Here is a 14,848-nt window from a genome sequence, read left to right as displayed (position 1 = left end):
CCATTGATGTTTTTTGATTTTTTTCTCTCTTCCTTCCTCTCTAAAATCAAAACATATCCTCTGGCGAGGATTAAAAAAAAAAAAAAGTTAATAACTAATAGACTAGCTATGGTTTTCTGCATAAGACTATATAAACTGATCCAAGTTATTTTAAAAAATAAGTTTAACAGCAAAATAAATTTTTATTTCCCCCCCAAATTTGCAATACAACATGCATCTTCATATAATGTATTTGTTATGACAGTAGGTACTGGTCAACATTTTGTTAATATAAGTTTTTCTGAGAAGTCCAGTTTGCATGCACTGCTTGCTATCCGGCGTCTTTAAAATAAAGAGAACGTCAGCACCCAGAGACAGTGATGAGAAACAGAAGTCCATCTTCGCATTTGCGGTTCTTAGTACCTGTAATTGTATCTTAGTGCAATGACTCCTGGAAGGTGGTCTCCAGACCACCACCATGTCTAGGCCTCATATTCCCTGGTAAAGGATATTCCTGTCCCACCAGGTTTAAAAGACCAATCAAGACAAGGCAGGGTTTTCTATGGTTACGTCATAAGGGGATCAGTAAATGCTACTTTGCTCTTTTCAAGTTCAGAAAAACTGAGTCATAATTTGTAGAAAACTCTTAGTACAAAGGTGCTCTTCAAGAGAAATACCATTCTCAGCACCTACACATTATTCGAGAGCAAACATGAACTAAATGACTCCTCAGGCTAAATGACCCAAGAAATCACATTTTTCAACAATGGGGTAAACTTTAAAAAACCCCAAAAGAAAGGAAAAGCTCTAACTATGAAAAAAGATGCTATATTCAAATTTTTTTTTCTTAGCTGAAACCTGGTTTCTCTCATCAGTTAAAAAGCCTGGGGAAATTAATAAAAATAATCCAAATAATGCAGTTGAATGCCATGATGTCATGAGAAGACTACAGACAATGAGTTTTCTCTGGTTTCAATTAACTATAAATTATCTCCTGTCCCACAAACTTTAAAAACAAGTCACAAAATCCACATTAGAATATAAGTTTTTTAATTTTTATAAATAACTTATCTGTTACAAAGATAGTTTACCCAGCTAAATCACAAAACCATCAACTCAAGATATCCAAATTACATTTTATTAATAAAACAAGTAAAAACTGATTTATCAATCTTCACATAGAACTGCAGAGGAAGCTGAAAAACAAGGCCTATTTTAAAGCAAAATGCATCAAATGTAAGGGCTGTGGGTCTACTGTCTAATTAACTAGGATTGTCATATTTCTTCACATATACACAGTGCAAAACCTGGAATTCAAGGCTTTGACATTCATATAGATCACCTGTAATAATCCTGTTTATTTAAAAAATATCCATTTGCAAACATTTACAATGGGTGACAGTCTACATTATCTCCTATCTTTTGCTACAATTCAGCACTTCCATTAGCCCCATTCTAAGCACTGATATATAATTTCATAATTCTTTTTAAATGCATACTGTTATTTCTTTTCTTGATTTTATTTAGTTATATACATTCCTGATCATCTGAATATTTATTTTCCTTATAAAAATATATCATGAAAATAAAGAGATGCTTGAGGTTGCTTCAGTGTTCAAGTTTGCTTGTTTTTCTCTTTTCCAGCTTTTCTTCAGTTGTCCTAAATATGACTAGCCTTGTTTTATAAATACACATGATACTGCCACCAAGTCAGGTTTAGAAACAAATTGCCCCAATAGTAAAGCATTTAAACTTCTCTTTCAAAAAAACAGGGGCTGTAGGTACTGCTGCTGTTGCTGGTTTTGAAACTGTACTTCCCCAATAGTGATCTCTTGTGGAAGTTCTGTGGGACACCAGGCAGATGAAGCAAGTTTAACCTTGTTGCTCTTTCAGTGGGTTAAAAATATCTTGTTTTAAGCTTCCCCGTGGAAGACAGAACACTGTTGTGTCACCCACCTCTAAAGTCAGTATACAGTGTGACCTGTAGACAAAGGTCTTGTAATATTTCTTGCAATTCATTGTGCAGCATCTGTATGTCTTCACAGAATATCAGCACTCATGAGGGTAAAGCACAGAGTAAGCAGAGGAAGTATTTTGTGCATAGTTTCATTTCATTAATGCTTTTTTATCTTAAGGCATTGCTTCTTTTGGGTAAGGCTTAAAAAGGGACATGATCGTGCTTAATCACTAAAAGGAAAAAAGAAAATTAGTTAACAAAAGACTATTACACTATACATATAGAAATACAAGGAAATAATAAAGGAGAAAAGAAATCACTTAAAGCAGACTTGAGAGATCTGTACAGTAGGAAAGCGTTGGGGTACTTCACTGCATGTTTGTACAGACAATGCATGCTGCTTTCCTGTTCATCTTTAGACCCTAGATGCTGGCTTCAGAGTGGAGACGTTTCAGGGAAGACAAAGACAAGGCCAAGAGTACCACAGATGTGTGACGTTCTCCCCTCTCCGCGGGCACTGTGCGGCAGCAGTTTTTAAATAGTTAAACCTTGTTCTTTTTCTTCACGTTTGTAGTGTTTCACTGAAAGCTTAAAAAAAAAAGCCATCGTTTTATTCCTTCCTCTTGTCAAAATTCAGTAGTGACATGAGGGGAAAAAGGAATTGGGAACACGTAGGCACTAATATTTTGAGAATTATCCGTAATGGGTACTGGTAACACTGTACATGGTTAGGCAGCGGGCAACCAAGTCTTTCAGCAGATTACCTTTCATACGATGAATTTCAACTGCCCATAATATTAGACTGAGGTATTATTAGCTCCGTGGGCTGACACTGAACATTAGCACAACACCATCTTGTCACACCTTCAATTTGACAAAGTCCTAAGTAGCAGTGAAATTTTCCCCCCGATGACAGACTAGTTTCTTGAACTTCAGATGTGGTTTTGGAGAAGATGTAAGGCCTACTGGCTCAGAAATGCCTTGGCATCTCACACTGTTCACAGCGGATTAAGGCTGGATGGTTCAAAAAAGTACAGGCAGTGCAGTTCCACTGAGCCCCCTCATCATCTTCTGTATCTTGGGTCTTTGGTGTTTTGATGGTGGGCCTTTGATCTGTAAGGAAGCAAAATAGTTATTTTAGAAGGGAAAATCACCAAGTCTTAAACTACTGGCAATCTTAAGCACTCTTTATACTACACAGCATGAAGTCAGCTGTAACCAGATGAAGCATCTAACTGAAAAGGACACACAAGCTTGGTCCTCACCAATCACCATCAAGTTGTTACTTCTACCCTGGGGAATAGCTACACAGACATTAGGTAGTCAGTCACCTCAATATCTTCCTAAAGGGGAAGCCAGCGTCATTCCCCCAATTCATAGCAGGAGAAAAGGAAAATCAAATCATATCGTACTGATAGCAAAGATTCGCATAATGTCACCTGAGACTGTGGGAAGGTGTCCTACAAAACAGCACAATACTTACAGTGAATTTATATCTCATCAAAATTAAGAGTTTCATTTCCCGTTGAGCAATATTTCTATTTCTATTTTATACCAGGAATGTAAGTTTTTGTTAAATGTTCTTTATCTGCTGAAAATGTAAGCTTTGAACAAAAAATATAAAGATGAAATAATTTCTATAATCTTATTAACTGATAAAGAGACCCCGGGGAAGTTAACAGGGTAAAAATTTTTCCATTTTTTATTTTATTTTAATATCAAATTTAGTCTGAAGCAGTAGAAAGAATACTAGATTGAAGATTGTGAGAATGGAGTTCTACATCTGGCTTTGCTACTAACTCCTGATTTCTTTGCCCTGTGATCTTAGATAAATTACATATCCTTTAGGTCGAATCTTTCTTACTGATAAGTATAAAGTCAGTGCAGTTTTAAGAGGCCAATGTTCTAGAGTTTTTGAATGAATAGAGATATCTTAAATATAAGGAATTATTGTATTTCTCCAAAGTTGTGACTAAAATGAAATTATACTTAGAGATCTTTTTTAGGGGGATCCCATTATAAATTTGGAATAGTATTCCTTCAAATTATTTTGGGAAAGTTTAAAGTAAAAGGAAAATGTATTATTAGATCTCCCCTGTCAGGTTTATAATTTAATGACTTAAACTATTAAAACAATGTGTATTAATTTGACAGTTCTTCCTACTATCATTCAGTTACTGAGACAGTAACTAAATGGTATCTTTCCTGCTATTTTAAAAGAAAACTATTGTACTAGGTGGAAATACAGAAAGCTTTTATAACAAATTAAAAATAATTAAGTGGTGTTCAGTACTGTGCGCCCCTTTTATCTACGGGTTAGTTTTCAGGAGCACTTTATTGCAAAACTCCCACACTCAGGCACTGGTCACAATTTTTAGGCACATGCATGAGCAACTTGAAAATACTTAAAAAAATCAAGGATTTGACAATACTAGTATCCCCTAAAACACCTTAAAATAAATTTCAGATTTACTCAGGTGTTAGAAAACATTCTTGGCACATTTTTTTGAAACTGTCTACCCTTTTGGTTTAACTACAAAGGATTCTTAGGTAGGAGGGGCAACTCAATCTAGAATAACATTTCAATCTATTATTAAATACCAGCATCTTCTTAATTATTAATATCTAAGGTAATTAATAGAGGAGCTATACTTTTTAAAATGAAAAATCTCTATTGGTTTTCTTACATCTGCACAATCTCACTTAGTACTTAGAATTACAAATCATTTTATTAAAGATTCTTGGAAACTAAACCATCAGAACTGAAAAAAGAAGTTACTTTGCACAAGATGGCCTGTAATTTCAGCTGTTTAAAGAACTGCACAGTGAAGCAGATCTGATGTTAAGAACTAAATAAACCAGTGAAGCTAATAACTTCTCATTTTAGCCTGAAGGCAAAAATGACTCATTTGTTATTTCTTAAAAAATAACCAGGTACAAATTTCTATATTTTGTGAAAAAGCTTTTAAGTAATGAATTAAAAAATTTTTTGCCATGCAAAATTTCAAACATATATACAAAAGTAGAGAGAACAGTAAAATAAACCCTCATGCACTTATCCCATTTCAATAATTGTCAAGACCAGTCTTATTTTATATATATATTCTACCTCTTTCCTACACTCTCAACACACAAGTACTTTATGTTGAAGCAAAACAAAAAATTTTTCTTAGATTTTAGTTTGTGAGAGTAAAAAGATAATTTATAGGCAACTCATTCAGAATCTGAAATACCTTTTTTTTTTTTTTTTTTTTAAGAAAATAGGCTATGCCACCATTTTCTTTATTCCTTAAATAGCACCCAGTGTCTGAACACTTGTGTCCTGTGCCAAATGCCCTAGTCTCACCTTTGCTCTGCTATAGTAACAGTTCATTACATTTCAGCTATGTTTAAAAACATTTAAGTAAAAAAAAAAAAAAAAAAAAAAAAAATCAAGATTAGGTAGGCCTAATTAAATTATACTTAATGCCTGGAGTAAAAATTCCACACACATATTTTGACATATCTTAGTTTGGAGAGCATATACTCTATTAATGTCAATGCTGTAAAATGATAGTAGGTGATAGTTTTCAAAAATCACATATCTGAAATGCAGCGTATTTGATTATACAGAATTATGCACAATTTTAATAAAACAGGCTACTCATGAAAAATAAACTTCCCTATTATATCTTCCTCATCATGACAAAATTATAAAGAATACAAATTTTTGCACCTGACGATTTTTTGGGGGGGGGCCAAGATTGATAGTTTGGGAGTGAATCTTAAGGACATCTACTTTTTAAAGAGCTAAATACTTTATACTTTTGCATCCTCCCCAACCCTGAGCATATAAATAAAAATCAACAAATATGTTCCTAATGAATCCATCCAAAAATGTCTCTAAGTTTGAAGCACTTCTAGAGAGGAAGGTTGCTAAAAATAATGTTTTCTGAAATCTTGCTTTCAATATGTAACAGTTTTCACACTTAATGGATACACTAACCTTTGGGTTTTGGTGGCACAGGACCTACAAATCCAATATTGTCATAAAAGTTATGAATAGCGCTGGGATTAAAATGTGGTCCTGAAATATATAAAAAGTAAATATTTCAATGTTTATAGCTCCAAATATTTTTTAAAAAAAACCAAATATTTTATTTCTAAAAACTAATCACAGAAATGCTTTTCATTTATTTTGTACCTCTAATCTCAAATTATATGTAAGGATTTCAAAACCGCTGAGATAGGCATAGTACAGTACTCATAAGAGAGGTTATAAGTGGTAAACTGGGGAAGAAGTCAAACTAATGCTAGAAATACAGTGATATAATTAGAACCAGACCCCTGTTCTATGGGACAAAATAAAATACCTAACAATTTAAAATATAATTTTAAATGATCAAACATGGCCTTAAGCAACTAAACAGCTTGGCCTCCAATACGTATAAAAACCTTGCACTGATGTAATATAATGGTTCAGATTTTAAACAAAAGGAACAAATTCAGAATTATAGTTTCTAGACCAGCCCTTTCTTTTTCTCTCCAAAGTTAAACTATGGCATTTGCTATGAATGTTTCAAGATAAACAGCTTACTAACGTTTTAAAAGAAAATAGAATGAATCATCTTTCAGTTTTAATGGCTTCTGGCACACATTCAAAAGTGTGATTAAGGACTTCTTTTTTTGTTGGCTTCCCTCCCTTTCCTATCTTTTCCATTTTATATATTTCTATTATTTCCCAAACTTAGGATTAGGTTTAAGTTATAAAATTTCATTCTAATTGTCTATGAAATTGAATTAAATTGTAAACTTTTTAAAAACTACAATAAGTATCGATTACTTGTTAATAATAGTTCAAGATAATAAACTATCATTGTCCTAAAAATGTACAAGCCATATTTTTATTCTCTTTCCTATTTGTCAATTAAGATAGTGTCATTAGTTGGGGATGCTTTTTAAAATATGTTTTGCATGCATAATTCTTGAAAGGTAAAAGGACAAATGGAAAATACTAAAAAGGTGTATGAGCACATACATTTTAATGTTAATAAATGTGATGTAGCACATTTCACTAATATGAAATAGCTAATAACACATTTCACTTAATACATAATAGCTATTACTTTTGCAATGCAGCCAGAGATACTAATTCTTGTCTTCCCTTTAACACATGACTGAAGCAGATTTGAAGGATATAAATGCATCAAATTATTCCTCAACCAAATATATAATATTTTTTAGGGAGGTGCAAGGGGAAGAGAACATAAAAACCAATAGTTCTTTAGCACTATCTGGATCTAAAGTCAAATCTGAAACAATAAGATTATGATTGATAAATCTGTTTTCAGCCACAGGAAAATAGTTGGTATATTTATACATTGAATTTCTGCTGAATATGCACTGAACTTTACCTCGGGCTTGAAAAAGATCAATTTCTTTGGTTAAGCAGTCAATGTCAATCTGGAGTTGTCTATTACAACTTCTCAACTGCTGCATTTCTTCCAGCTGAAAGATAATTCCATGTGAGAAGGATCTACATTGAATTCTCGTGTCATTAGTTAGAAACAGTTGAGTTTGGCAGGGGAAGGTAAGAACAGAAGAACAAGTATGAATTAAGAGCTTTTAAAACTAGATCAAGCTTTTATACTTATGACAGATTGCCTATTCACACGTTCAAGCACAGAGGCCACAACAGTTATAGAAAGACTTACTGAAGGTATTTGGGATATGGAATTCGATCTTTTCAGGCGCCTTCGAGTTAGATTATTTTCCATTTCATTGACCTCAGATTTTAGTTTATCCAGCTTTTTCTTTTGAATCTCAAGTTCTCTTTGAAGTCGTTCCATTCTGGCCTTTTGGTGTACCAATAGAGCTGCAATACATATTAGTAAACATGAGGACTCACCCACTTTAGTCAATTAACCTTTCAGCAGCCTTGTGAAAACAAAACAAACGAATATTTCTGTGACAAGAGTTTGCCAAGAATGCCAAAGATACATTAAAACAAAATATTTTGAGTTTAAACATTTCAAAATATTGTGAGTTTAGAAATTTCAAAACTTCTTAACTTGAAAATTACCTTAATTAGTTAAGTGGACAAATGTCACTCTTTAAAAAAAAAATTTTTTTAAGAGTTTGAATAAACCCACTTTATGGCCAAACACAACATTTTTAGGCTATTAACTTCGCTAAAGGCTCTGGTCTAGTCAATTAACCTACTTACTAGGTACTACTTAATCTACATCTGACCTTCTGAAAGCCCTTTTACTCCCAAAAGTCTGATATGTCTTAACATGCAGAAGGTATTAATAGAAATATTTTATAAATATTTTAGAAGGGGTGAATTAGGTTTAATTTATTCTGATGAATCAACAAATAAAACAGATTGATTTTAATCCACATAAATGTTAACATTAAGTTGTTGAAATTTCAGAGTAAAAAGTATATATTGAGAGAAATCAAATATATATCTTATATTCCAATCACATTTTATGAAAATATTTTCCTAACGTATTTTTAAAAAGCACACAAGTAGCAGGAATGATGAACTGCTTGGGAAATCTATTAAGTCATAAAAATTGATGTATTGTATGTTCTTGTGAGCCATCCCTGGACAGTATGAGGCTCATTTTTTTTAGGATACTGGATTGAAAGTGAAGACACCTGAATCCACTTCTATTAAAAGGCAGCTTGGGATGATCCTGCCATGAGAAACAGGCAGATTTGGAAAAGCACAATAATGCTGAACGACTAGTCATCTTCAACTAAACTCAAACTTCCATGAATCTAAAAAGTAAGGAAAAGGCTATGGCATATTAATACACATTCAGGTCATTTAATCTAGTAGTGTATTCTAGAACTAGAACTAGGGTGTGGATTGGGGAAGGCTGAGGTTCAAGTACTTCAAAATGAACTTTAAACAGTTGACAATTTTCCCCAACAAAAATCTGACACTAATACAATCCACAGATGTTTCCCTCTGTAATTTTCCTTTCTTATTTACTGGAAGAAACAAATATGAGGGCATTATGTTTCAGTTTAAAAAACCATGGTTAGTTCTGATAAGCACTAAAATCCTGGTACCTTCCCTGCCATTTTAATATATACTGCGTAACACAGGGAGGTGTTTTTGAAGGTACACATATTCCTGGTTGAAAACCTGTCTACCCCAGCTTGTTTTGTCAAGCTTGTATAATTAATTTGATTTTATTTAAACTGCAGTTTTATCCCTCTATTATCAAAACATAGGAATTCTGCATTAGGGTTTATTTATCATCCTAAAAGATGAGGACATGGGTTTTATTTTTTGAGTGAACAACAAAAGAGGGAGGTAGGAAGTGGAATGCAGAGAAAGGCAAAGGCAAATCAGAAGTAAGATACTTTCCTTCATTTCTAAACTCCAACCACCTACCAACATGTCCTAAGTGGCATTAATTAATCATTTGTTCAAATTAATAATTATTTAAAAGTAGCATTTCTTAAAATGCTGAAGATTTTTTCCTAAGAAAGTTGCTATATATTTTTTAAAATGTGTAAAAGAATAATTAAAGACATTTACTTAGTGGTTCTAATGACTAAACGACGGTTTGATTATGCTGAAATTAGAAAATAAGATATACATCTGTGATGTCATTCAGTATTCTGGAGAGGGGGATGAGAAAAGATTACCTGAGAAATGGAAATTCAGTTTATATCACACTTGAGTGGTCATAATTTAAACCACAGGGCAGACAGAGACTTCAGGGTTTGAAATTATTGTAGCCACTAGTGGCCCTGCCGCACTGCAGTTCACTGCTCTGCCCTCCTATAGTTCTCCTCCCTGCTAGTAGCTCGCTGCCCTGCCCTCCTGCTGATGGGTTGTTACCATCACATGTAAAGACCATTTGCATATTACCTCTTTATTACATAGGATTAGCCCCAGGCTGGTGATTTTCTTGGGGTGCCTGGAAGAAGCAAATGCAAACGGCTCCAGCAACCCACTCCCACCACCAGGTAGCTACTACAATGGGATTCACAGAGGAAAAATACTCAATGAAGAGAATGTCTCAATAGAAAAATTATGACCAAATATGAATATATTTATGCTTAAATGCAAGCCCTAAAATAATACTATGAATCTAATGTCTTAGAATTTAAGAGGCATTTATTTCTTGTAAAAATAAAACCTAAGAATGAGCCGAAACCAGTTTGGCTCAGCGGTAGAGTGTTGGTCTGCGGACTGAAAGGTCCCAGGTTCAATTCTGGTCAAGGGCATGTACATTGGTTGCAGGCACATCCCTTGTAGGGGGTGTGCAAAGGCAGCTGGTCGATGTTTCTCTCTCATCGACGTTTCTAGCTCTCTCTCTCCCTTCCTCTCTGTAAGAAAAATCAATAAAATATATTAAAAACAAACAAACAAACAAACAAACAAACACCTTAGCATGATTATGTTAGAAATGACAAACCTAGTTTGTAGACTACTCAGGATCTCTTAAATATGTCTATTAATTGCAAACAAGCTATAAATGCTCTGAAAACAGTAGGAAAGAGTTCTGATCTCTGTATCTTAGCAATTCTTTCTTCTATGTGCCTGGATTTTTATATGTCTAGTTCCCTTTACATTTGTGATCTGAGATTTTTACATAGAAATTTCCAGGGTCTAAAAAAAAGAGGAAAGCTTGGAAAGAGACTCAGGAAAGCTTACAAAAATGAGGGCTACAGTTATGGGAAGAGGCTAGAAAATTCTACCTCTTCTACGGGAAATGATTGAATAGGGATTTAAGGAATCCCTTAGACTGGCTTTTTACGTTTTTCTTTCTTTTGGCATAACTGATATCAAACAAAATTATACCAACCACACATATACATGAATTAATAAGCTCATGCACATCCAATAACACATACTTATATAGGAGGGGTGATTTGTTACAGACTCGTGGGTTAGCTGAAGGAAAAAAAATCTCCCCTTTTCTATTATTTACATACTAGAGTCTTGGTGCACGAATTTGTGCATGGGTGGGGTCCCTCGACCTGGCTGGCGATCATGGGGCTGGTTGGGGTCGTCTTGCCCAGTCCCGCCTGGGGCCAATGGGGGTCAGCCAGTTGTGGGGGAGGGACTTTGGGAGGTTGGCTGACAATGGGAGGTTGGCTGTGGGAGCAAACTCCTACATCGAGTGTCTGCCCCCTGGTGGTCAGGAAGCGTCGTGGTTATCTTCTAGTCATCTGGGTGTAAGAGTCGCTTAAGACTTTTATTAGATAGATAGACTAATATGGACTTAAAAAGCCAATCTATGAAGAATAAATTATATTAGGATTTTTGTTTAAGGATAATTTGAGCATTGTATTTACATATATTCTACTGCCTCTCAAAACCCCATGAAAATGAGATGAATAAAACTGGTACAATCCAATGGTACAACAGAAAGTAAGCAATTAATGGACAAGAGATCCCAACCAGTTTCTGGAAGATTGAATGACAGCAGATGAAATGGCATAGACTTATGAGAAGGGTGAAGAAAGCTAGTCTCATTAGATAAGGACAGCACTTAACACAGAGGCAGAACTTGCCCTGCAGAAATCTAGAGGCTCCAGACTTTGGAGAAAAGAGGTAACAACAGGAGACAGAAGTGAGGAATGGGCCAGAAATCAGGAGCTTAATTGGATGTCTGTTTATAGAACAATCAACCTCTCCCATCCCACTGAAGGGAAGTAGCTGTAAGCTTATTTGTAAGGCTCCCAAACACATTTCTCAAGCCGGTCCACAAACAGAGAATGCTAGGTGGTGATGATGGAGTGCTCTCTTGTAGCAGCTGGCTCCTGACTTATCAGCACAAAGCCGTGTGCCAAGTCACTAATCTCACTTTTTACAAAGGATTTTCAATTAGCCTTCATAGTCCTTTATTCTTAAAATGTATGAACCAATAGACAAGGACCACAACACATTTGAGGATCATTTGATAAGAAAAGATCTAGATAAACAATGGGAAAGACCAAATCCAGGTTAAGTGAAGATAACTGAGGAGAGCCAAGAACTTAAATTCTAATAAATAAGACAATAATGTACCCACAAAACACAAATCTGCTATGAAAAAGGAGTTAGAGAACTAGGTATCAGAAATTTAAAAACATCACTGCTGAAATGAAAATTTCATATATAGATTGGGACAAAAATTGTAGAATGGAAAGACAAGGTGGTGGAATATATGAGGATATGTCAATGCAAAATAAATAAAAAGTTGGTCCAGAATGTTAAAACAGCTGAATAAGTGAAGTTCTAGTATAAAGAGACAACAGAGAAACTGGGAATCAGAATGGCTGAAGGGAGCTTTTAAACTGAGGGCGTCCACTGAAGGTGGGACAAGGGATTAAAAATTTTTTTTCATCCAGACACATCATTGTGTCTATGTACAGAAGCAATGTATATAATGTGCACATAGAACATATATATATGTATGTATACAAATATGTATACCTTGATAAAATGAAATATCCAATTATATTACAAATATTTAAACCATAAGACTATAACTGCAGTTTCATTTGTGGTATTTGCACTGAACCACTATTTCAAGAGTTTACAGATCATCACAGTGTATTTATAAATCATCATCAACAAAAACGGCAGCAAAGCAGGAGGACGCTGCACGGACACGCTCCCAGGAACAAGCTGGAATTAACTGAAATGCGGAAAGGCTTCCTGAATAATCAACGGAAAACTCACAGGAGAGAACCCTGATACCCAAGGACTGAAGGTGGGAGACTGCACAGAGACTGGTAGGAGGGCTGAAGGCTTGAAAGGACTGAGTCATTCCCTTAACCAGAGGAGGACATCTAGTTAGGTATGCAATTTTACCTATATGTTCCCAAAAATCCTAGTTTAGCACTTCTTAGTTGGGATTCAGGAATCTGTGTTTTAACAACTCCACCAGGTGATTCTCAACATGAGAGAAGTTTGGGAAACACTAGTGTAGAGGATCTACCTAAAACATAGTCACAAACCCAAACAAACTAAAATGAGGAAACACCCCCCAAATGAAAGAACTAGTGAATTATCCAAAAGAAGAGATAAATGAAGCAGAGATAAGAATTAAAAATCCTGATGAACAATATTAACTGTTGAATATAATAGAGGTATGGAAGGAGAGTGGACTGATGATTCTCAGGGAAAAGAGGAGTGGGGGGTGCGGGAAGAGACTGAACATAAACTGTGCACCTATGGATGAGGACAATGGGGGGTGGGAAAAGGGCAGAGGGTGGGGTAGGAACCTGGTGGAGGGGAAAAAAATGAGGAACTTTTGTAATAATATGAACAATAAAGGTTTATTTAAAAAAAAAACAGAATAAATAATCACACTGAGAAGTTCATTTCATTTAACATTTGGAAAAATTCAGAACTTTAGATTTTTCATTATCAAGTGTATTTCTCAAATAAACTTCAAGTTCGTTGAGGGTAAAAACTTAATTAAGTTTTGTATTAAACCTTGAAAATTATAGTCACTTGATGGCTTCCTATTATATGTAAAATAATGAAACAATTTGACTTTTAATGAATAGAGTAAAATTCTAATATTAAGTCCAAGAAATAGAAATATTTACAGAAAAGTTGAGATTTATATTAAAGTCTCCTTCTATATTTAGTCTTAATATTTTTCACTTAGTAAGACAATATGTTTTTGAGATATGGCAAGACTTTTTAGGCTGCTCACATTGCAGAAAAGTGGCTTTTATATGCTTGCATTGAAATAAGTGATTTATTTAACACCTCTACCATACATTGACTTCTTTGGTTTTCTAAACTTTCCTATCCATTTTGTCCTCTGAAATAGACAAGAAAGGAGAAATAAGAGGTATAAAAAATAGTTAGTACCCTTTAAATCATCTTTCAAAATTAAAATGTAAAAGATAATTTAAGCATGCAACTCCCTCTTGTGGTTGTTAAAATAACCACTAATTAAAAAATTAGGGCTCTCAAAAAACTCCAATAAGTTTGTTAGATATTTTATATAGCAATTTTAGAAAATTTAGCCTTTACTAAACTTTTGTCAGTTTCTGATGAACAATGAAGACAAATTTTAAACTTTATTTGTAATTAGAGAAACACACCTGAAGCTCTAGATCACATGTGTCAAACACAAGGCCCGCGGGCCAAATCCAGCCCGCCAGGCCTTGCAATGTGGCCCGCACCGCGCTGTCATCACTGCACTCCGCTGTCAGTTTATGACATTGTCAGTTTATGACTGTTCAGTAAACCATTCGGCCCGCGATTTAGGCTGGATTTTAGATTTTGGCCCCTTCTCTGATTGAGTTCGACACCCCTACTCTAGATGGTGAAAGCTTTACTAATTTTAGGCATTTGATAGTTTAATGTCTAATTTCTCTAGAAGCTAAAAAAAAAGAAAAGAAATATGGGGGAGATATGAGATCAAGAAGGACTTGTATGCATGCATATAAGCATACCCAATGGACGCAAAACTCTGGGGAGGGAGAGCATGTATGGAAGTGGGGGGGAGGGCAATGGTAAGATATGTACACATATAATAACAAGAAAAAAAAAAGAAAATGAAATGTGCATATTAACAAAATACCTTTGCCATTGGATAATGTACCAGCTATTTATGGATAAAAGATCTTAGGCCTTTTTTTTTTTTTTTTTTTTAATTGATTTCAGAGAGGAAGGGAGAAGGGAGAGATAGAAAAAACATCAACGATGAGAGAGAATCATTGATCAGTCGCCTCCTGCATGCCCCTTACTGGGGATCGAACCCAGTATGTGCCCTTGACTGGAATCAAACCACAGACCAATGCTCTATCTACTGAGCAAAATCGGCTAGGGCGTAAGCCTTTTTCTTTTTTTTTTTTTAAATTTGCCATTGGAAATGTATTAGGTACTTATTTCTTTAAAATTTTTGCTTGTCACTGTAAGTTTTATATGCTTCAGTCAGGTACATATCT

General features: G+C 34.7%; 1 protein-coding gene across 4 annotated transcripts in view; it reads right to left on the bottom strand.

Annotated features, from left to right (window-relative positions):
- Nucleotides 1–1,103: 1,103 nt before the first annotated feature.
- The window catches only part of TAB2 (TGF-beta activated kinase 1 (MAP3K7) binding protein 2), a 63,704-nt gene continuing 49,959 nt past the window's right edge, over nt 1,104–14,848 (bottom strand). For 2 of the 4 annotated variants that reach the window (XM_084890138.1, XM_084890139.1), the window contains 4 exons: nt 7,630–7,790; nt 7,330–7,423; nt 5,922–6,002; nt 1,104–3,049 (listed from right to left, as the gene is read on the bottom strand). In XM_084890138.1, the coding sequence (XP_084746264.1) occupies nt 2,907–3,049; nt 5,922–6,002; nt 7,330–7,423; nt 7,630–7,790 (479 nt within the window). In that variant the 3' untranslated portion in view covers nt 1,104–2,906. The remainder of the gene's footprint in view (nt 3,050–5,921; nt 6,003–7,329; nt 7,424–7,629; nt 7,791–14,848) is intronic. The other 2 variants (XM_084890140.1, XM_084890141.1) reach the window with 2 other exon arrangements.

This window comes from Pipistrellus hanaki (genome assembly GCF_964339955.1).
Source record: "Pipistrellus hanaki genome assembly, chromosome: 7".
NCBI classification, from domain to species: Eukaryota; Metazoa; Chordata; class Mammalia; order Chiroptera; family Vespertilionidae; genus Pipistrellus; species Pipistrellus hanaki.
Note: the sequence above shows the minus strand (reverse complement) of the source record. Positions and strands in the feature narration are given on the sequence as shown.